The sequence below is a fragment of the Phocoena phocoena genome, chromosome 7, assembly GCF_963924675.1.
Source record: "Phocoena phocoena chromosome 7, mPhoPho1.1, whole genome shotgun sequence".
In the NCBI taxonomy this organism is placed as follows: domain Eukaryota; kingdom Metazoa; phylum Chordata; class Mammalia; order Artiodactyla; family Phocoenidae; genus Phocoena; species Phocoena phocoena.
In genome coordinates, this window is record NC_089225.1 from 86,671,002 (window position 1) to 86,694,895 (window position 23,894).

Below are 23,894 nucleotides of genomic sequence, written 5' to 3' on the forward strand. Positions count from 1 at the left end.
CTACCAGCACATTTAATTATTATTCCTTTTAAGATAAAAGGTAGTGTAGTGAATTATAATAATGTGAGCATAAGGGCTGCTGAAATTAAGAGGGCACTTTGCTTTTTGTCACACAGAAAGCAAAGATTCCTTTTGCAGAATTATCAAAGTTTCCATTTCTCTGATGTCTCTGACACTTAGGTCTCTCTTCTTATCTTTCACCTAAATCTGTTATAAAGAACTTTTGAGTTCTGCTTTTGTTTGATCAAAGGCATTTGTGTGAATGGTACCTTTTTCCTCTCTTCTCCCAATATCTTTCTGCCTCCCAAAGTGCCTCACACATTGATGTCTTCATTTTGATTTGTTCATTAAATCCAGTGCTACCCATTATATAGTTTTCCTCCCTGTCTTCCTTAATTACAAATTAAATGTACACATTGAAACTCTTGCTGCATTGGTTTTCTAATGCCCTGGGGTAGTCTGTGTCAGAAATATGTGTAGAAGTTTGACTCCCAAGTTCATAGTTTTCCATTTACAGCTCAGCCTTGGTTTGTATAACTAATTGCATTGTATAATTAATTGCATGAATTAAAAACAAGTAGCAGACTTTTTAGCTCAACCAAAGCTGAAACTTTTAATAGTAAGTAGAAGGCAGGCATTTCTGACTAAGCTTCTTGTCCATTCTGTAAGCTCATTAGGGTTCACTCATTCTTTTCCTTCTTAAGTTCTTTGTTGGCAGAAATAGATACTATCTATATATGTGTATGTGTGTATTTTTTAGCCTTATATCCAAATAATTTGAGTTATTCAAGGTGTGTGTTCTAAGACCTTTATACGTGAACTTCTTTTTTCTTCAACTTCAGCACGCTTGAGGGATACAGCATACTCCTGTTAGTAACAGATTCACTCACCACAGCAATTCTCACTTGAACTAGAAATAGAAAGCATGCTCTTTAGGAAAGAGGCATATCAAAATCTCAAATAGGGAAGTGAAGTTGAGGGAGGTGAAGCTGAGAAAAATAGATGTTTAATTTGGCAACTGACAGTTGCTAGTTTTAAAGGTTAATACTTTGAGATTTTAAAAGCTTTATACATATCTTTATCCCTTATTCTCTCTGTATGTGCACATATGACCTTGATGGAACTGATTTAACATTATGTTCTTGATTGTCGTTAAGAATCAGTATAACGACCACTTACATATACAATATTTATATGTTTCTTAACTTACAAAAGAAATATATGGTTGTAAAAATTCAAATGGTAGAGGTTTTTAGTGTTAATAAAAAGTAAAAACCCTTTCCATCCCTCCCCATTAGAGTTTGGTATATATCCTTCCATTCTTTTTCATTCTGTTTATACATACATGTGTCATGTATTTTTATACAAGTGAGACCTACATTATTTATATACCATAGACAAATATATGCATATATAGTTATGTATGTAGTTTCTTCTAATAGCTACATTGTGTTTCACTGTAAAATATAACATTTATTTTAAAATCACACACTGATGAATATTTAGGACATTTCTACTGTTTCAAACAATGCTACCTGAACATTCTTTTATATATATAATATCCTGTCCTGTCAGTGGGGATAGCATCTAAAGAGTGGAATTGTTGAAGCCAAGCCAGCCTACCCAATTACCCTTCCCAGTGGGTACACCAATTTGTACTCCTTCAATAAATTGTTGTTGTTTTTTTTAACTAATACTATTATTAGTTTTGTCCATTACTTGGTTCACAGTCCCTGATAATAAAGTCTTGTTTGAGAGATTTTATTCTTAGTTAGAAAAACATATTTTATTTCACTAACTGAAACTGTTTTCATTGTGGCTCCTCAGAATCTCAGCTGGGTTTGTTTAATTATACTCTTTTCCTTCTTCTAGATTTTGTGGTAGAATCATTATACACACCTAAAGATATGTCAGTTGCTTGATTTCTGTCTTTTTCTTCTTGTTTTAATGAATTTAGTTTTATTGAAAGCTATCTTAAGTCCTTTTGGAATATGAAGTATATAACTAAATATTAAGAGAAAAACAATGTTTGATAGGCTCAGACTTGAGTTATTCAGAGTACTTTCATATATACATGATCTCATTTGATTTTTATAACAATTGTACTTAGTGGCTAGAACCAGATATTTTTATTTTTACAGAAGAGATAACAGATTCAAATAACAGTTTAGTGATGGAACTTGGACTAGAGCCCAGATCTCCTGATTTCTAGTTTCCTTCTTTCCTCCCACCTTGAGTTCATTGGTATGTAGTCAAGAAGAAAGTTGTGTGCATTGAATACAGTGGAATTTGCTTATTAACTCTATTTGAGAAATTGTGGTTTGATTCTGTTAACCTGATTCTTTCAAGTTATCCAGAAGTATTAATCTCAGAATAGTTTTTACATATTCCTTTTTTTCTCCTTGTCTAAGATAAGTAAAATTTATGGGATTAGCTAAAGCGGGTAGATCGTATATGCCAGTATCTTAATTTCCACAAGTATTATTTACTAAACCAAATCACAGCCATTAACTGTTATTATTTCTTGATTGAACAGTAAATAATCCAGTTTTTCATACATAGATGACTCAGGATATTAGTTACCCAGAGCTAGCTGACAGTTGATCAAACTAATTTCCTTCTAACAGACAAAAAGTAACATGCTCAAATCAGACATGTTGACTTAGTTAAAATCCATTATGCAATTTTATATGTAATATTGTGATTTTTAGTCCTTCTCTTTTTGGAAAACTTTTAACAGGGAAAGTATCTTATTAACTTTTTACATGTACTGTAGCATAAAGGTTGAGGTTTTTTATAAAGTGAAATGTCCACTAGTATGAGCCAAAGTTGATTCCTTTGTAACAGATAAATGACAAGTATGATTAATTTGTGAATAATCAACGGATCCTACATGAGAATGCTTGAATAGGTAACTTAGAAATAGCAGTAAAATATTTTTTTCTAAATGATGACCTTGGGCTCTAATTTTAAACTCCACAAGAGGTCTGTGATAATTATGTTCCATAGGACATTTCCGTTGTTCCATTGAGTGGACTTCTGTTACACTTCATGCATTGCTAACCGAGTTAGAGAACAGAATGCACTACTGAACTGCTTTATTAATTATGAATTAAATAATCATTTATTGGGTGCCTACTACATGCCCATATCTGTGCTAATAAGTACATGAACGGAGAGAAGGAAAATATTATGTAGTTAATGCCAGAATAAAGGAAGTTTGGGTCACAGAGTGGTACTTCTTGTGAACCAAGTAACTTCAAGTGGAATTTAACATTTCCTCATTTTTTATTTGTTAACTGACATTACTATAAATTATAATGTTCATAGAGTACGTTTGTATTCTTGAAATTGGATATAGGTTTCCTGAGCAGAAAGTTACTTGAGTATACAAAATCCTTCTTGGTGATGTTATTTGCTGTAATAATTTCTCCTAGATTATGCCTTGCAAATTATTCTGCTTTGAATTTAGTGTGTGTATAAGACTTACGTGGTATTAATTAAACTTGTAATAATAAAATCCATTGGGTTTTAGTTGCCATTACCCAGGGAGGAGCAATACAGCTGGCTAACAATGGTACCGATGGGGTACAGGGCCTGCAGACATTAACCATGACCAATGCAGCTGCCACTCAGCCGGGTACTACCATCCTACAGTATGCACAGACCACTGATGGACAGCAGATCTTAGTGCCCAGCAACCAAGTTGTTGTTCAAGGTAAGAGAATTCAGAATTCACAGGTGTGGTAAATTCTTTGAAAAGTTAAAATTTTATAGACTCAGAAAAAAGTAAGTATGATACTGTAAAGCACTATTAAAATATAGTTTATTTTTCTTCATTATAGATACTGTTTTCCATGAACTCTTCTTCCATTATTCCAATTGGACCAAAATGTCATGGCATAAAAACAACTATTTTCAGTTTTAAAAATATAACATCTATCTTTATTGGATATAGGAGAAATGAGGTAGGTTAGAGGGAAAGACAATAAAATTAGGAGTTAAAAAAAGATAGATTCTAAATCTAAATATATATAGATTCACTTTGTGACCTTTGTGAGTAAGACCCAGCCTCCCTGGGCCTCATTTTTTTTCATGTGTCAAATGAAAAGTTGTACTAAATCACTGATAAGAGTCTATGGATGTTCAAAATTCTGTTCCTCTGCTTTTAAGTCAAAAGAAATTTACATCTTCATTTCTAAGATCATCATTTTTTATTTCAAAGGATAGCATTATATTCTGAAAAATCTTATACCAGTGTGTAAGTCTCCTGGTCTATGAGCAAAAGTAGTTAAATCCATGGTGAATTATAGAAATAGCTTTTTTCTGTTTTGTGTTAATTTTTTTGTTTTCTTCCTATTTGTTTCAGAAATCTTTATGGATGGGAGTTGACCATTTTTCTTTGAATTCACTTGAATATTTTAAGAATATGATTTATGCCACATTTAAAATTTGCATATTAAGGAAATAATAATAAATCTGTTTCTAAAATATTTTTATTAAAAATATGTTTTGCCTCTGTTAGGTAATGACAGATGTGCCCCTTCACCATGGATGATAAATTTTGAATAATTCTAAAACACCAACTAGAGAGTCATAATTTATTTAAAGGGCCCTAATGTATTTACAGAATATTTTCTGTTACTAAACAAATAATATTTGAAGAAGATAATATTTTGCTTATTAATGGGAGTAAAACAACTTTTCACTTTACATGCAGGTACTCAAAAATTGTAAAGCAGGATGTCAGTGAATTTGAATTCTGAACGTCAGTTTGAAGATGGTAACATGTTTAGTATATAAATCTTTTCCACTCAAACTACACATTTTAATTGATATTAATAACAAATATGGATGATTTTATAAAGAGCTTCAAATTCTCTCAGATAATGTTAGGTTTCTTATTCCTAGGAGGGCATATTATTAAGCTGTTTTTAGAAGCGATTTGACAAATAGAGACTTTTTCTTTTCACAAATAATGGATCATTTAGTTAGAAAAGTAAAACTTCAATTGGTTCAGCCGTTATCATTTACATTAAAACAATGCTTACAAGTAATATAATTGGCATCAAATGGTACACTTTTTCATACTTTGTTTTGTTACAATTAGGAATTTATAATAGTTGACCATTATGCTTTATTTTCTCTTCCATTTTGCTATTTTATGAAAAATCATGGTCGTTTTTATGTCGTGGCAAGAGTCTACTTGAAATTTTTTAATATGAATTTACCAATATCAAAGGAAGACATTGAGGACTATACTCTATCTAGGAAGATCATCCAGGCTGTGCCCCACTTACCTTTTAGACTTAAGGTTGGTAAGCATGTTAACAACAGAATAGAACTACATTCCAATGAAAGATAAATATAAGACCCAGCAGACATAAGTTAAGACCTCTTTCATCCAAGTGACTATACTAATAAATACATTAAATTGGGAATTAATTTCTGAGTAATGTCCCAAAGAGTGCTGATTCTTTCAACATTTTAGTCAGAATCATCTGTTCCGTTTTTTCCTTTTAATCCAAAATATATGTTTAGATTGACGATTGACACGTAGTTTTACCAAGTCACAGAGTGCTTCAGTGTTTTACACCATGCTCACTATTTTTCTTTTCAGCTGCCTCTGGAGATGTACAAACATACCAGATTCGCACAGCACCCACTAGCACCATTGCCCCTGGAGTTGTTATGGCGTCCTCCCCAGCACTTCCTACACAACCTGCTGAAGAAGCAGCACGAAAGAGAGAGGTTCGCCTCATGAAGAACAGGTACATACATTGCATTTACTTATATTGTTGTAGGTCAGGCATATTTTCAGATTCTGCCAGATGTGTGTCTTTAACATCTGCTGACAATAGGATCTTTGCATTGAGATATTTTTCTGGTAAAATTGATGGATCTTGCTAAAACTTCTTTATTTAGCTTCTCATAAGCTGCACTTATGAGATGGCTAATGGGATTATGGGTCCATCTTTGATGATAGAGTAGTTTTCTTTCATGCAGTTTCCCCATGGGAGATTTAACGGACAACTTTGCTATGTTTTCACTATTGCTTCAACCAACTAACTAGGTTATTTAAAAATTGTTTCTTTTCATGAGTAGTATTGTTAAGATTAAGAGTTTCATGTATATATATATTAAAATTAAGTGTTAAGTTTTATTTATATTAAATGTATTTGTAATAGGTAAGTGTATGATGGCCAGTCTAAGTTTTAATGCATATTATCTTTACTCAAAATAATAACAATTTAACACCTAAAGAAAGATTCTTCAAAAATAGATTAATGCCAAGAATATCTTATTATTGACAAAAATCTTAAAATAGAACTAGTCTTCAGCAATGAAAATGCTACATATCAAAAATTTATTAAATGTGGGAAAGTTATTCCCATAAAGTAAATTCATAGCTGTAAATGGCTTTGTCATCAAAAAAAGTAATAAAAAATTTTATTTACTTATATTTACCTTAGTATTTTTATTTATTTAGTTTAGGATTTAAATATTTAGCTTAAGATATAGAAATGACCTAAGACAAACCAAAGAAAATGAAAATAAAGATATTAAAAGTTTGAAACAGTGAAAATATTCCACTGCTTTTCACCTCAAGATTCTTCAACTGCTGTGATAAAGTGAAAGAAACATAGAGGTTGAACTTAGAGGATGTGGATTCAAGTCCTAGATCTACCCCTTTTGCTGTGACTTTAGAAGAACATAACCTTCTAAACCTCAGTTTTCTCCTTTGTAAAACAGGATCCCACTACACACCCAGAGGGTTGCTCTGGGGGTCAAATATGTGGGTCAAGTAAGATAATGCCTTTGAAAGCACTTTGTAACTGCAGTGCTCTGTTGAAGTGTCTGTTTTTGTGCAATTTCATGTTTCAGCTTAGATCAACCTCTTTCATTCCTAAAATATTCCTAGCTGTTATAGAACGTTGGTGAATTACACCTAGGCAGAAATGGCACAGTTTTTTCCAGATTATTAGGAAAAGAGTTGGAAACAAGCTGAGTAACTTATTTCATTTGTGCTCCATCAATCTGTGATTTTAAGTATTTAAGCTACAATAATAAACAGAAGCATAAAAGCTGTGTTCATATTTAAATGTATTTTAAAATATAAATTAAACTGTGTTTTAAACTTTTTTAATGTTTGTAAGGAAATGTGTAAGTAACCCTTTTGAAAATTAGAAGCAAGTCTGATTAGAAATCTCAAGTAAAGGCTAGGTTATAAAGTTTAAGACGACAACATTTACTAAAGAAACCAGTTCTCAGCAGACACAACAGAGCAGTCAGGTAAAAAATACATCTGTTGATTATGAAAGCAACAAAGGACTTCAGATTTTGTCTGTGTAGTTTGGCTCTATGGAACAGAAACCTTTCCCCTTACACAGAAATCACTTAAGAAGCAGCTTAATTGTAGTGAGTGAGGAGGCAGCACTACAGCTTCTTGTCTGCTCTGGTGTATAGAGGGCTGCCCATTTATGAAAGCACATTAATTTGACAGGCATACCAAATTCTCCTTTTCCTCTTTGTGCGATTTATGATTCCCGCCACCCCCCCCCCCCCCCCCCCCACACACACACACCAGTCACATACACGCCAAGCTGGGGACAGGGAACACATAGCTACAATTCCTAACAACCTCTGCTTGCTTGAGATATTCAGGGAAGCCACCTGACTTACTGTGAACTCTTTAATAAAATACTTTGGCTTGGATTTAATTTCACTATAAGGAAACTTCCCATTGACTCTGGTATAGTTCCTTTTCCCTTTATTCCCAGATATCTGCTGCTTCTACTTTTTCAACTTCCATTCACTAGAATCTGGCTTCTGTGCCCACCATACCACTCCAGTGTCTATAAAAAGGTACAGATACCTTCCCATTTGGCAAATCTAGTATTCTCTTTTCATTTTATTTTACCTTTACTGGGAGTATTTGACACTTTTGACTGCTCATTTCTCTAAACTCTTCTTCGGCTTACTCACCTGGTTTTCTGACTACTTTTCAAATTTTCCCTTGAAACTTTCATCCATACCTATGTATTTCAGGCATCACCTATATGTTGATACCACCTAATTATATATATTCCAACTTTGACTTTTCCCTTGAGATATTATTTATTTAGGTCCTGGTATGTGCTGGACACGATACCTCATTTCTTTACATATTTTATTAGTTCTGCCCACAGTGAGAGAGAAGCTTATGTCCACTTTACGAGGAGATATGGTTCAGAAAGAAGGTAAATATTTTGCCAAAGGTCACACCTTTTAAAAAATGGGTAGCACTGAGATATGAGCCTTGCTCTGGCACCAAAGCCTGTGCACCTGCTACCTGTCAGATTCAACCATCATCTCCTGCTCTGCCTCTCAGACAAGAACACATGGCAGTGTGCTGGAGGTACGTAGCACCAAGAGGCAAACATGGAATGCTTTCCTTGAATATTTATTTGGCTCAAAAATTTGAGAGAAAAAACATTTTTAAGGTAAACTTAAAGATATAATTCACACCAGCAGCAGTTGCTTTGGACTGTGCTCCCATATTTAGTTTCCTCTGCCATTATGGTTACTTAGGTGGAAAAGTTAGAGAAGCACTCTCCTCCTGAACATATTCACTAGGATAGACGTCCCTGTGTGCCTCAAACACAGCCTGTCTGCTAAACTTGATAAGAAAAAGTTGTGATTCCCCAAATTATAACATTCAAATTGCCATCTACTCAAAAATGAAGATAGGGCTTCCTTGGTGGCGCAGTGGTTGAGAGTCCGCCTGCCGATGCAGGGCACACGGGTTTGTGCCCCAGTCCGGGAAGATCCCACATGCCGCAGAGCGGCTGGGCCCGTGAGCCATGGCCGCTGAGCCTGCGCGTCCGGAGCCTGTGCTCCGCAACGGGAGAGGCCACAACAGTGAGAGGCCCGCATACCGCAAAAAACCTCAGTGTCTTAGAACAACAGGGACCTCCCTGGTGGCGCAGTGGTTAAGAATCCACCTGCCAGGCTTCTCTGGTGGCGCGGTGGTTGAGAGTCTGCCTGCTAATGCAGGGGACACGGGTTCGAGCCCTGGTCTGGGAGGATCCCACATGCCACGGAGCAACTGGGCCCGTGAGCCACAGCTACTGAGCCTGCGCATCTGGAGCCTGTGCTCTGCAACGAGAGGCCGCAATAGTGAGAGGCCCACGCACCGAGATGAAGAGTGGCCCCCTCTTGCACAGCTGGAGAAAGCCCTCGCAGAGAAACGAAGACGCAACGCAGCAAAAATTAATTAATTAACTCCTACCCCCAACATCTTCTTTTAAAAAAAAAAAGAATCCACCTGCCAATGCAAGGGACACGGGTTTGATCCCTGGTCCAGGAAGATCCCACGTGCCGCAGAGCAACTAAGCCCATGCGCCACAGCTACTGAAGCCCGCACGCCTGGAGCCCGTGCTGTGCAACAAGAGAAGCCACCGCAATGAGAAGCCCGTGCACCTCAACAAAGTAGCCCCCGCTCGCCACAACTAGAGAAAGCCCACGTGCAGCAACAAAGACCCAACGCAGCCATAAATAAATAAATTTATTTATTTATTTAAAAAAAACCAACAACAAAAATTTCTTCCTCACTTATGTTACATTTTGGCAGCTGCAAGTCATGGTATGGCTCTTCTCCACATGCTCCCAGCCAAAGGAGGAGCACCTCTTTGAGTCCTGTCATTATTGTAGCAAAGGGAAAGAGGAAATGCTTTTTGAAGCACCTGCTTGATTGTGGTGAACATCTTGTCCACTCGGGTACCATAGGCCAAAGCACAGGCTAGGACAAGCCCAACATCAGTGAAATGGGAATGGTGTGCTCTTCCCACAGGGAGGGAGGAGTAAAATATTATGGAAGCAATACAACCCAGCACCTCTGTCTTACAATTTTAGAGTGCAGGAAGAATTTAATAGGTTTCCTAAGAGCAGAAGTAATGAAGGAAAAGGTTAATAAGTAGGCTTGACCATCTAAAAATATGAAACCTCTGATTAGCCACGGAAAAGGTAAAGTAGCAAAGCAAACAATAAACTAGAAACATTTTAACAAAGTCAGGAGACTGATAAGGATATAAATAAGTAGATTCAAAGAAAATGTATTAGAAATGGGGTAAAAAAAACTGAAAATTCAAACCAGTTAAAGTGTATGCTATATAAATTAAGGTACATCCTTTCAACTGTATAAAACCAACTGTTAATAATGCAGATGTGTTTTTATTGAGATGGGAAGATGTTCATAGTGGAAAAGAGCAGGTTACCAAAGAATATGTATTATCCCATTTTTATTTATTTTTATTACAGAAGTAAAACATGCTCCATTATAAGCACATTAGAAAACATAAGCTAAAATATTTACTCAACACTAATTGTGCCACCCAAAATGTTAACATTCTGGAGTATAATTTTTTTCCCCTAATATATATGTGCAAAGATAAATAATATGTTTTTAGTATACAGTTTTTAATTTTTTATTTTGAAATAATTTTAGCTTATGGGAACAGTTATAAAAATAGAACAGAGTTCCAGATACTCTCTATCCACCTTTCTATGTAAGTTTAGCATATTACATAACCAGGCTGTGTTTGTCAAAACTTACGAAATTAACATAGTATTTTTTATAGTGGTATAATAATATTAACTGCACTGTCCATTTTATTTGAATTTCCTCAGTTATTCCACTTCTATTCCTTTTCTCTTCCAGAATCCAGTCCAGGGTACCACATTGCATTTAGTCATCGTGGCTCCTCATCTCCTCCAATCTGTGACAGTTCTTTCCTTGTCTTTCATGGGCTTGACACTTTTGAAGAGTAGTAGTTAAGTTTCTTTCAGAATATCCCTCACTTTGGGCCTGTGTGATGTTTTTATTATGATTAGATGAAGGTAATGGATTTGGGGGAAGAATACCACAGAGATGTAGTCTGCCCTTCTTGTCACTTCATATCAGGGAGCACATACCAGCATGACTCATTACTGGCAATGTTAACTTTGATCACTTGGTTAAAGTGCTGTCCATGTGTTCCCACTGCAGTTACCATTTTTCTCTTTTTACACACTATTCCTTAGAAGCAAGTCACAGATTTAGAAAGAGAGGAGAATTAAACCCTGGAAAGGAGAGTATCAAAGAACTTGTCATAGGTGAAAACCAACATGGTAATTGGTGTTACTTTCGCAGAGTTGCTTGGAGACTATACAAATATTTTATTTCTCTCTTTCAAGTTTTCCCCACTAATTTTAGTATTCACAGGGGAATCTTTCCTGCAGTAATTATTACTGTGATATTCTAATGAGGATTTTCTATTTCCCCAACCCTTCTACATTTACTAACTGGAATTCTTCTATAAGGAAAATTTTTCCCTTCCCCACATATTTATTTATATCAGTACGGTCTTATAGATACTTATATTCTTTGGGCTATAATTCAATATTATTATGATAAGATTATTCCAGTTTTGGCCATCGGGAGCTCTTACAAGTTGGTTCCTGTGTCCTTTAGATGGCATCTTATTTTTCTTCAAGCACATCTTTACTTTCTGGCCCTACAAGATCATCTGGGTTCAACTTCTCATCTTGTGTTTTCCCTGCTTTAGCCTTGAAATCAGCCATTTATTCAGTGAGTCCTAGTTTCTTTCATTGGAAAATGGTATTTAGAAATCAGGCAGTAGTTGTGCTCTTTGTTACTGAGGTTTCACAGGCCCTCTCAAAGGACAGAGCTAGGAAATATACACGTGTGTGTGTGTGTGTGCGTGTACACTGGCCCATGTATGCACATAACTATATTTCTGTACGTGTACATTACTATAATAAATATGTTTGTACTGATCCCTCTGACTCTATTCTGTAACCACAGGGCTTATTTTAGCCTTCCCTTCCCCCCTTTGCTTATTTGAACTTCATTCTCTGACAGAAACTTGGCTTCCCACTAAAGATGGTTTATTTATGTATTTGTTAAACTCTAGTATATAAAATAGTTTCATAATTGCCAACTTGTGCCCCTATGAGAAACAAATTTATAATATAGCATTTATGTACAGTTCTTTCTGTTTTTAGCCTCAAAGTACCAGTGAAAGCACTGTTTTCAAAGTTACTTAGCTCTGCTGCTTTTTTCTCCACCCTCTTATGTCATATACGTAAACATTTATAGTAAAGTTAGATTTCTCAACATCTACATTCAATTCTGGGATTCCCCGATATCCTGTTTTTTACTTCAAATTTTCATTACTTTACTTTTTGTGCTGTATATTTCTGTGGGGTTTAACAGACATAAAATGTTATGTGTCTACCACCACAGTGCCATACAGACATTTACACCACTCTAAAAAGAATCCCTTGTGATACCTCTTGGTAGTCAGCCTCTACCCCCTCCCCCAGCCCCTGGAAACCACTGAACTCTTTTCCATCTTCTTGTTTTGTATTTTCCAGAATCTCATATAAAAACAGTATGTAACCTTTTGGATCTGGCTTCTTTCACTTAGCACAGTGCATTTAAGATTCATTGATAGTGTTGCATGAATCAGGAATTAGTTTTATCCCTGGTATTGTATGGATGTGGTTTATTTATCCATTCACCTTGAAGTTCATCTTAGTTTCCAGTTTTGGAGGATTATGAATAAATTTACTATAAATACTTACATACAGGTTTTTATATGAACTTTCAATTCACTTGAGTAAATATCTAGGAGTGGCCTGGATGGATGGAATGGTAAGTGTATATTTAACTTTATAAGGAACTGCCAAACTGTTTTCCAGAGTGGCTGCACCATTTTGCATTTCTACCAGCAATGTATGAAAGTTCCAGTTGCTCTGTATCAAATGTTATAGTTTTATGTTTTACATTTAGGTCTGTGATCCCTTTTGAATTAACTTTTTTATAAGGTGTGAAATGTGTAAAAGGTTCACTTTTCTGTATGAACACCTGTTTGTTCCAGCACCATTTGTTAAAAAGACTATCCTTTCTCTGTGGAATTGCCCTGGTACTTTTGTCAAAATCTAATTGACTGTATTTGTATAGGTTTGTTTCTGGGGTGTCTAGCATACTTCATTGTTCTGTGTATCTGTCATTTCGCCCATACAATCCACTAGGAGAATCTTTTCATTCTATCTAAAAATATTTAGATCGAAATTTTTGAGAAACTTTAAGAGGCACTCTCCAAGCTAAAGAGTTCTTTTTATTTTTTATTTAAAGCTCATTTCAATTTTGTATTCTACTCCAAAATATAGTAATTCTTAATTTAGTATGAAAATGCTTGCCACCCTTCTGCCCCATCAATTAAAACTGTTGCTTTGAATTTTTTTTAATCAACTTTCTATCGTATGTTAAAATTTTACATTAGACAATTTCCAAGTCATTCTGTTTATTTTTCTCAAACGCCTAATGTATAATATATTAAAACATTTGTTGCTTTGAGCTAAATCTTTTATTTTTAATGTAGTCTATCTAACGCAAAATAAATGATACAGAAATGTTGCATAATTTTTCCTGTCCTTTTTTGCTTGTAGGGAAGCAGCACGAGAGTGTCGTAGAAAGAAGAAAGAATATGTGAAATGTCTAGAAAACAGAGTGGCAGTGCTTGAAAACCAAAACAAGACACTGATTGAGGAGCTAAAAGCACTTAAGGACCTTTACTGCCACAAATCAGATTAATTTGGGATTTAAATTTTCACCTATTATGGTGGAAAAAGGACTGGCTTGGCCACAACCAGAAAGACGAAATAAACATTTATTTTCTAAACATTTCTTTTTTTCTATGCGCAAAACTGCCTGAAAGCAACTACAGAATTTTCATTTGTTTGTGCTTTTGCATTAAACTGTGAATGCTCCAACACCTGCCTCCACTTCTCCCCTCAAGAAATTTTCAGCACCACGAATCATGAAGAGACTTCTGCTTTTTATCCCCCGCCCTCTTCAAGAAGTAATAATTTGTTTACTTGTAAATTGATGGGGGAAATGAGGAAAAGAAAATCTTTTTTTAAATGATTTCAAGGTTTGTGCTGAGCTCCTTGATTGCCTTAGGGACAGAATTACCCCAGCCTCTTGAGCTGAAGTAATGTGTGGGCCGCATGCATAAAGTAAGTAGGTGCAATGAAGACGTGTTGATTGCCAAATTGACGTGTTTTCACATTTTCATTGTGAATTATGTAAGATTGTTAAGAGACATACCCTCTAAAAAAAGGATTTTAGGATGGTGTTGAAGAAATTAAGAATGAATTTGGAGTGCTTTCTATGTACATTCTCTTCAATACTGAAAACTTGTCCTTGGTTCTTAAAAATATTCTGTATTAACTACAGCTCTTCCATAGGGCAGTTTGTTGCTTCTTAATTCAATTCTGTATGTGTTCAACATTTTGAATACATTAAAAGAAGTAACCAACTGAATGAAAAAGCATGGTATTTGATTTAAAATTAAATCAAAGTAAGTAAAAGTACAAAGCTTGTTTTAGTTTAGTACTAAATTCTTAGTAAAAAGATGCTCATTAGTAAACCAATCCCTTGAGTTATATAACAAGGTTTTTAAATAAATGTTTTCGTCATCGCCTTCAAAAATATTTATATTGTCACTCATTTACTTTAAAAGGTTTTTCTAATTAAACTGTTCCCCTTTGCACTTATATTATACCACCAACAGGAAAGCCTTCAAGATGTTAAAGCAAAGTGCTGTATTTGTTTATAAAATGTTATGTGTTGTAGAAAAATACTGATTTTAAATCTTTTCCGTATTAACATACTTTAACAGAGTAGTGAATTTTTTAATGAAAGAAGTTATAAGGATACAGTTCTTTTAAAGTACAGTATTAGATATGCACAAGGAAAATAATTTTCTTCAGACATATTTGAATGACTGCTGTACTACAATATTTGGATTGTCATTCTTGCAAAACATATCTTTGTTGTTTTCTTCTATTGATAGAAAGGATAGCTATGCTTTAGCTTTCCAATATGCTATATACCCTTTGTTATTCTATAAAGGAGCTACCTGTTTTAATTCCTTACCTATAACAGTCTGTATTTGTATGTATCACACATTGTTTCCAGTACTACTTTTAATTACCAATACTCATTTTATTCACTAAGCTTGATAAATTTAAAAGTTACCCTTTAAAAAAAAATAAGACTGAGGTGGATTTGAAAAATTGGAGATTGACATAATGTTAGATTATAATTTCTCATTTGAGAAGGTATTCCTTTTTTAAAAGAGAGTCTAGAATTTAATGTTTTATATTTAGTCATGGGTTGTTTTTAAAAGTTAAGTTTGTTAATGTGTTAACAAAATATGCAGATATGGGTGTTAATTATTGAGTCCATTTTGAAAAGTAAGATTTTTAATTAATATTTGTAAATGGTATATTTTTATTTGTAACAAACCGTTGTCTTTTTTCAAGGATGAACAGAGTTTATGAAGGAGCACCATTCTAAGAATTGAGTGATGTAGTCTTATATCTGGACAGTTCGCCAGATTCTCAAGAAGGCTTTCAAACGACTGTAAATTTTGTTGTTTATCCTGCTGAGCTAATGGGGAAAGTTATAGTGTAAAAATTATTTGTATACCTGCATAGATGTGTCATTTTCCAAAACTGGTTTAATAGAAACCAAGCAAAATCACAAATCTGTTCACAAACTAGAAGTCTTTCTTTGAGGCAGAATGTCAGACCTGAACATTTTAAAAGTCATAAGCTTTATAAATGAAAATTGCCTAGTATTTAGCAAGTTAAATGTTTTCAAAAGTTGAGGCTTTCTATTTAATTAGAAAGTTGGTGGTCCTCTTAGTCCCTGATAAATCAAGGCAAGTCACATCCATATTAGCTGGCTGAATTTATAAGTTATAAAAGACTGATTGCACTGGTTTGAAGTCAGTTACTTAATGGTGAGGTAAGAAATGTATTCTGTTGCTAAATCTGTTTAGACCCTTGGAGAGATTTGAAGATTTCAGTTTATACAGATAGAAATTAAGCATATTTTGAGCAAACTTTTTTTAAGAGAATTGGGAAAAAGGTGTTTGTTTTTAAGCATGCAACTTTGAGAATCTTTGTTAAGAAAACAGCATAATTTTTAAAAATCTTATAGCCAATAACATGTGGCCACATTATGTTTTTTCTCTTCATTGGCCAAAAGGGAATAAAAATGTCATCATAGGAATCTGTACATATGCTACTGATTTGCCTAGAAAATAGCAAGTTTGGTATTGCTCACTTTGCGAATATAGGGCCATGTGGCACTTTTATCTATAGGACAGATTAACTCTAATAAAAATGAAGTGGGAGGGGTTTATTTTTTATATATTGCTCTTATGAGTTTTCAAGCTTTGATAGTGTTTAACTGAAAAGTGGTTTAGAAAGGGCTAGATCCAATGTGTTCACATTATTAAAAATTGATATCAGATGTAATTTTTAAGTTCATTTTTCAAACTCAAGTACCATATTGGCAACCATAATATTGTCATAGGTGCTCTGTTGATTTAGATATTCCTGGCGGGGGGGGGGAATGGCATTTGTATAATATATGTGTACATATATATATATATATATATATATACATACATACAGTATATAATCTGAAGCTCTGAGAGCTCTTAAGTCAGGAATGCTGAGTATTATAGTATACTGAGGTCAGATGAAATTTTACATTTTTGTGTATTTTATTGCATCACTTTTGGTAGTTTCTTGGACTGAATTACCCCAGCACTCATGATTGATGTTTTTTAATCTCCTGGTTTTTTTTAATTGTCAGTTTTCTTTGGCTTGATACTTTTAAATATTAAGTTACTAGTCACTTGAACCACCACCACCACCACCCCCCCTACAAAAAAGTATTTGGTTTTTGTGCTTTGTCTCTGGCAGCTATAACAGTGGTAAGAACATTTTGAAGATAGCTTCTAAAAGGTACCACTGATTTTTCAAAAATCATCCTGGGGGAGAATTTTTGGTGTTTTCATTTGAGCAGGGATTTTTGTCAGAAAATGTATCTTGATGGCAAGTCAGCAGCAGTGCTAGTATCTGAAAGCACAATGCCAGTCAGACAGGCTGTCCGATCAGAAGTCATCTGGCTGAAGTTTATCTCTGTCTCTCAGGCCTAATCCCTGATCCTTTTGACCATTTGGGGTGACATGTGGAATCATACAAAGGCTTAGGAAGAAACAAGTTTGTTTAAACCAGGATGCTTTTACTTACTTTAAGTGACTTCAATCTAGATTTCATTTTTAATGTTTTTAGTTCTGTGATCAGCTGTAGTCAGCTATCAGCATATATTGTTCTCTTTATTTTGAAGATCAGAAGCCTGCTTAATTTTGCAGGATTAAAATAAGGCTAATATCTTAAAGTTAAGATTTTGAATTAAAGTGGGTTTTAGAGACAACTGTTAACACACCTTTTCAGTTTTTCCAAGAGGCTTTATTTGTTGCCATTGTAACCCTGAAAGCTGTTGGTATATTGTTTCCCATTGACTTAATACAAAAGTTGTATATTTATTTGGATTATTTTTACATTATATTCTTTGTAAATGTTTGGTGTAACTTGCACTTTTAAAAATGACCCTGTTTGGGTATTAGCAAACTTGAGAAATTCCCTCATCAATTAATTGTCATCTGACTTTTTATGTCTTTCTCCTCTCTTCAAATCATGTGGCTTTTTTTATGGCAGCTTTTTTCATTGATTAAAATATTTTAACACCTAAAGGCTAGCCTTATAAATGCTGTAAAAGAAGAGTATCAGGAAATTAGAATAGACTAGCCCAGTTAATTAAAAGATGGGTTCAAACCCTATTTTATTGTCTTTCATCATGGATAAAGATAGAAGGAAAAGCAACTCGTGAATATTTATTTCCAATTTTAAGTAAGACTGTCCTCACCCCAACATTAATACTGTTTATAGAATCCCAAGATATCCTTGAATTTGTCTAGAACAGTAAGAGACTTCTCAAGGCAATTAATCATTATTATCATGGAGAACACATGTATTAATTTGATTAAATTTTTTCACTTTAAATTGTCTTTGTTAACATATTTGACTGATTTCAGATGAGGAGGGGAAAAGTGAGGTATGCTTAAGTAAGCCTGTAGGTGAAGAATTGTGGTATAAATTTGTTCACTCAGTTGTACAAAGCACAACTAGAACTTTTTGTTGGGTGGCTTACATACACTTTGAATACTTTTAATGTTGATACGTTGACTTTTTTAAGTTGACTGCACAGTCACTGTATGTACTAGGAACTGGTTTCCTTGACTTTCTAAAATCAACGGCTAAGAGAGGCACTAATCCCTGAGGGGTCGAACATATCATGAAGCTGAGTCAGTATGGAAGAATTTCAAATAAATCAAACAGGGTGCTGAAGTTCCATCTGTCTCATCTGCTTATGATAAGTTCTTATTGATTAGTGAATGTAGCTTAAGCCTTTGTATGTGTCCTCAGGGGGCAAACTTTAAGAGGGACCAGATAACGTTTGAATGGAGGAATTATATTTCAGGTGTTTTAGCTTGAAATTTATTTTTTAAAAAAATTAAAATAGGAAAAAAATAGAACAACGCCTGTGAAGCAATTTGATATTATAAACAGGCTGAGTTGTTTAGCACAGAGAGAAAATATTGACCTGTCTGCATTCTGGTACTGTGCATACAGGTCCTAGCTGGGTAAAACACGATACATTTTGAGTTATTCTCACCAGCAAGTAAAAGGAAAATGAACAGTCTTCAGGAAATGTCTTTTTGAAAGGGTCATACAGTAGGAAATTCAAATTTTACCTACTTTATAGAGGCATTATTTAATACTTGCCTACAGAAGTATGGCATTTCTAAGCTTGTGTCTGAGGAGCATCTCAGAGATGTGAGAGTAAATCTAAAGTAGTTTAAAAATTGGTAGGGAAGGAAGACAATCCCTGCAGATAATGATCTTAACGTTAGTTGGCTGAGTGAAATGATCTATCGTTGTGTTTGGGAGGTTTTATTTTCTTATTTTTTTAAAACTGAATTGGTATATGCTTTATAGACATTGTACTTTTATCCAGGTGCCACTCCAATTTGTGTATGTAATAAAATTATTTATATTAAAAGTGGGAAATAATTCGTCAACATTTTTCTGTGAGTATAGGTTAGGATGGCAAAGAAGAGTGCTAGTTTGCCGTTTTCCATGTAAAATCCCCGACTGATTTGTCACGTCAGTTGTCATCCCCCCCAAGAAGAGGAATTATTTCTAACCTAGCTGTATCACTTGAAACTTTAGAAACAAAATAATCAGGGAAGTTTCTAGAGAGAAAGGTGTTTGTTTGGGTTTTTGGTTTTGGTTTTGTTTTTATTTTTTTGGTTTTTGCTTGAGGATTGGGGTAAAGAATACCTCCCCCCAAAACTATCAGCACAAAACAGGGTATTGATTTTTAACTCTGATGTTGCTATTGGAGTTGAATACTAAATAAGTAACTATAGTGAGGGAAATACATTTCTAATAAAATTCCCTACAATCTAGAAACATCCCTGTTTTAATTTTTTTTTACCTAAATCTTTTTGTGCTTTATCTGTGTAAAAAGAAAAATGTACTGAGCTATAATGGATTTTATTAACACTATGTACATATTAGCTGCTTTGTGTTCAGAATGGTAGCAATTGCTTTGTATATTAAAGTGATCCTTGTGAATTTGTGAAATATTGTCATAAAGTGCTTTTTCTTACTGTAATCTTTGTGGTATCAACTGTCATAATACTCTTTTTACACAAACATTTATGTGCAGTCACATAAACATGCTTTTAAAAACTCCGGAAGTCTCTTTTTTGGGATGGGATCTCTACATTGTGGTTTTCGCTAGTTGTGTCAAGCTGTATTTTGTGGACTTGGTTTATTACTTTTGTTAAAGGGCAAAAGTTATGCTAGAATATATCACAAGCTTGTGGTGCACAGCAACAGAAAACTAACTCAAGCAACAAGAACATATCTTTAGTTACTTAATTTCACTGTATTCCTAGTTTTTAGCACAAGATTTCTTTTTTCAGTAAGATTAAACAGTGCCTATTTGAAGATCTGGAGATGTTACTCCCCTGTTGAGACGACCAATGGGAGGAGACATATGGCCAGCTGTCTCTAATGTCATAAAACGCATCTTTGCATTGGAAGAACTGATAAGGACAGATGACTTCCTGGCTCCCCCTGTAATTCTCAAGTTCTGTGACCATAAAATGAAGGAAAGGAGAGGAGATATGGTTAATCTGCTCTTTGCTTAAAGCACAAGAATAAAAGATTCTCTCCTGTACTATTGATTCAATTTCTGAAAATAAGCAGTTGCGTTCTAAAGGAATTTTTTTAATTGCGATGTTTATTAAGCCTGTTATCTCTGCCATTGTATTGAAGGAATTACATGAATTGTATTCCTTTTTTTTCTTCTACAAAGAGTAACACGTAATTTATTGTACAAATAGACATTTTTGAGAGTGAAAGGGTGAGGTGTAAACCAGGATTGTGCTGAGTAAACTGGGACCTGTGTTGACCCTCCTTGCAAACCGTGTTCAGGTGCTTGGACCGCCAGTAAAACAAAGAGTGCCTATTTTCTCTCCATCCATATCTTTGCTGTCACTTGCTCGTTTCACAAATACGTACCTGTTGAGAACATATTTCTGGGCACAGAAGTTCCTGTCCTCAAGACGCTCTAAGACACACAGCCAAGGAAACAATTCTAACACGTTTATACAATTTTCGCCTTGAATTCCAGACTCATATTTGTCATCTCTACTCTGATTGCAAAACAATAGGTCCAAACTGAACTTTTAATTACTCCTGTAAATCTGTTCTTCCTTTGGCTGGTTCTTCTCCGTCTTGCAGATGCTGCCATTATCCACTAAACGCAAAAACCCAGAAAAGCCCTGCCTTAATCAGTATTATCCTTCCCCTCACTGCATTTTAATTTCTTGACAACTTTCTTAAGTATATTGACCAAACTGGGGCTTAGGATTCTAATGAGGGCCTAACAAGTGAAGAGGAAAGGTAATTTCCAGGCATTTGAATGTAATTTTTATGATTGAGGTGCAATTCACGTAACAAAATTTATCATTTTAAAGTGAACAATTAGTGGCGTTTAGTGCATTCGTAATGTTGTATTACTACCACCTATATCTAGTTCCAAAACATTTTCATCACTCCGAAATGAAACGCTGTACTCGGTAAAGAGTCACTCTCAATTTTCTCCTCCAGCCCTTGGCAACCACCAGTCTTTCTGTAGACTCACCAATTCTGGATATTACACATAATCATGCATTTATCAGTACTTCATTCCTTTTTATGTCTGAGTAGTATTCCAGTGTAGGTATATGCCACAATTTATCTGTTCATCTGTTATACGTTGCAGTTATTTCCATGAACATTCATGTGCAAGTTTTTTGTTCTGGGTCTCTCTTCAATTCTTTGGGGTATACATCTAGGAGTGGAATTGCTGGGTCATATGATAATTCTGTTTAACTTTTTGAGGAACTGCCAAACTGCCTCATTGGCTGTACCATTTTACATTCCCACCAGTGATGTATGAGTTCCAATTTCTCTACATCCTGGCCAACACTTGTTATTTTGCTTTTTTAAAGAAAAATAGTAAAGCCATCCTCATGGATGTGAAGTGGTATCTCATTGGGGTTTTGATTTGTAATTCCTTAATGACTAATGATATTGAGCATCTTTTCATGTATTTGTTGGCGATTTGTATACTTTGGAGAAGTGTCCAAGTTCAGTTTTTAATGGTTTTTTTGTTGTTGAGTCTTATGAGTTCCGCATATACTCTGCTTATTAGACCCTTAACAGATAATATGATTTGCAAATATTTTCTCCCATCCTGTAAGTTTTCTTTTCACTTTCTTTATAATGTCCTCATATTTTTCAACTTAGTTTTTTTAAGTAATATATTTGGAAAAAAAACTAAACAGTACAAATGGGTGAGTTTGTGTATCCTTTTAGTGACAATCTGTGCATATACACACAAATGTAAATGTCTTTTCTCTCCTCCCTCTCCCTTTTTTATATAAATGGTGCTTTTTTTCCACTGAATGTGTCTTGGCAATAGTTGTATTTCACTATATGTATATCTACCTCAGTTTAACAGGTGTGAAGTATTCCATTGTATAGATACAGCATAGTTTATTTAACCAATACCCTCTTTTGTGGACATTCAGGTTGCTTGAAACTGCTGACTGTTAATATATATACAAGTTAGTATAGATATATACAAGTTAGTGTATCTCCAGGATAGATGCTGAAAAGTGGAAACTTATTAAGTATGGTTTTCTTCATATTTGGAGGTGGTTTCCTAAGCAGTATTAATCTGCTAAATTAATAAAAATGTCATGTTGGTTAGTATTTTTTATGTTAAACTTCATAGTCTCTCTCTTCATATATATATTATATGAAAAAAAAATAGAAGTAGCAGAACCAGCCTTACACAAACTTACAAAAAAGAAAGCTGGCCCTTCCTTTTCTCAACTCTGTTATACTGTTTTCCCTTCTAATCTCCCTGAGAAACAGTTGTTCTCAGCTAGGAAACAATTTTTCAGTATGCCATACTTTCTAGTGTTAAATTTTAACCCTTCTCTGGTTGTAGAAAGAAAAGCATAGCATGATTTTTAGAGCAGAAACTTCTGAGCTAACAAATCCTCAATTTTTAAAGTGCAAAAAAAAGACCCTGAGGACTGCCCTGCTTTTTCTGCAGTTCACGTCAGTGCTAAGAGAGCCCAAGTCTCCAGTTCCCCACAACAGGGAAATAATACTCGCTGTAGTGTCTCACCTCATTCTTGTGAAAGAACTTGAAAATGCTACTTCTGTCTTGGTAGAGGTTCTGGGGAGCAGAAAAATTACGACTTTCTCTGACACTAAAATAAATCACACGTCTGTTTCACCAACTATATCTAGGACCTCTAACCAATACTGGTACATGAAAAAGTGATTTTTAAAAGTATCTTAAATTGTTGGAATTCCCCGGCGGTCCAGTGGTTTAAGACTGCACTTTCATTGACGAGGGCGGGGGTTCGATTCCTGGTCAGGGAACTAAGATCCCCCAAGCCGGTGGTGCAGCCAAAACAAAAAAATAGAGTGCTTGAATTTTTTTAAAGGTATCTTAAACTGTTATTTTTGTTTCTTGATTTCAAAAATGACTGAAAATGCTTCTATCAACCACTATAAAAGCATAGAGATTAAACAAATGATGTTGGAAGTGAATCTTTTATATAAGTTCATAACAATTTTGTTACTGAGAATATGCTTTACATTTTGATATCCCTGAGAATAGGCAATTTAATAAGGTAACTGATCTGTAAAGGAATCTGTATTTTTCATGAGTATATGTTTATTGAACTCCCTTTATGAAGAGGTCACTGTTAACACTTGAAATATAAATATGAAGTACGGTCCTTGTCTTATTGGAGCATAAACTGTTTGGTAAGATGAAACATTTCAGACAATGTTACTCCCCCCTCAGTTTTCAATCTAGTGTTCAGTTCACTTAAAGTATTTTGATTGATTATAATTCTGATCCTTTAGTATAAAAGAATAAATGTACCGCTAGAAACTATCTGAAGATGGTGCCATGGATTCAGATGGTTCTATCATGAACTAAAGCAAGATACCCTTAAGAGGTAACTACTTAGAAGACAACGGCGTACTTTGTAGTTTTAGTTCTAAGAATCTGATGTATATTTTAACTTAGCATCTTGGCCATGGTATTTGATTTTAACTGGGAAGAAAGTTACTGATACCCACTGGCTAAGTTAACTGCATAACAGTTTGAAGAAACTGAGCAATGTGAGGATCAAGGCTTAGTACAGTAGGTACAGAGACTAGATTTCTATCCTTAACTTGAAGGCAAAACAAGCACGCTTAAAATGCACATTTATGGGATAAATTAATCCTTTTCTCCTAAGTAAAAAGTGTCACAACTTCGTTGACATCTGTAG

The 23,894-nt window shown here is 34.6% G+C and overlaps 1 protein-coding gene across 5 annotated transcripts in view; it reads left to right on the top strand.

The window, feature by feature from the left end:
- The window catches only part of CREB1 (cAMP responsive element binding protein 1), a 50,960-nt gene extending 36,582 nt beyond the window's left edge, over positions 1-14,378 (top strand). For 3 of the 5 annotated variants that reach the window (XM_065880345.1, XM_065880349.1, XM_065880350.1), the window contains 3 exons: positions 3,536-3,718; positions 5,621-5,771; positions 13,495-13,639. In XM_065880345.1, the coding sequence (XP_065736417.1) occupies positions 3,536-3,718; positions 5,621-5,771; positions 13,495-13,639 (479 nt within the window). Of the gene's footprint in view, positions 1-3,535; positions 3,719-5,620; positions 5,772-13,494 lie in introns of all 5 variants that reach the window. The other 2 variants (XM_065880347.1, XM_065880346.1) reach the window with 2 other exon arrangements.
- Positions 14,379-23,894: the final 9,516 nt, after the last annotated feature.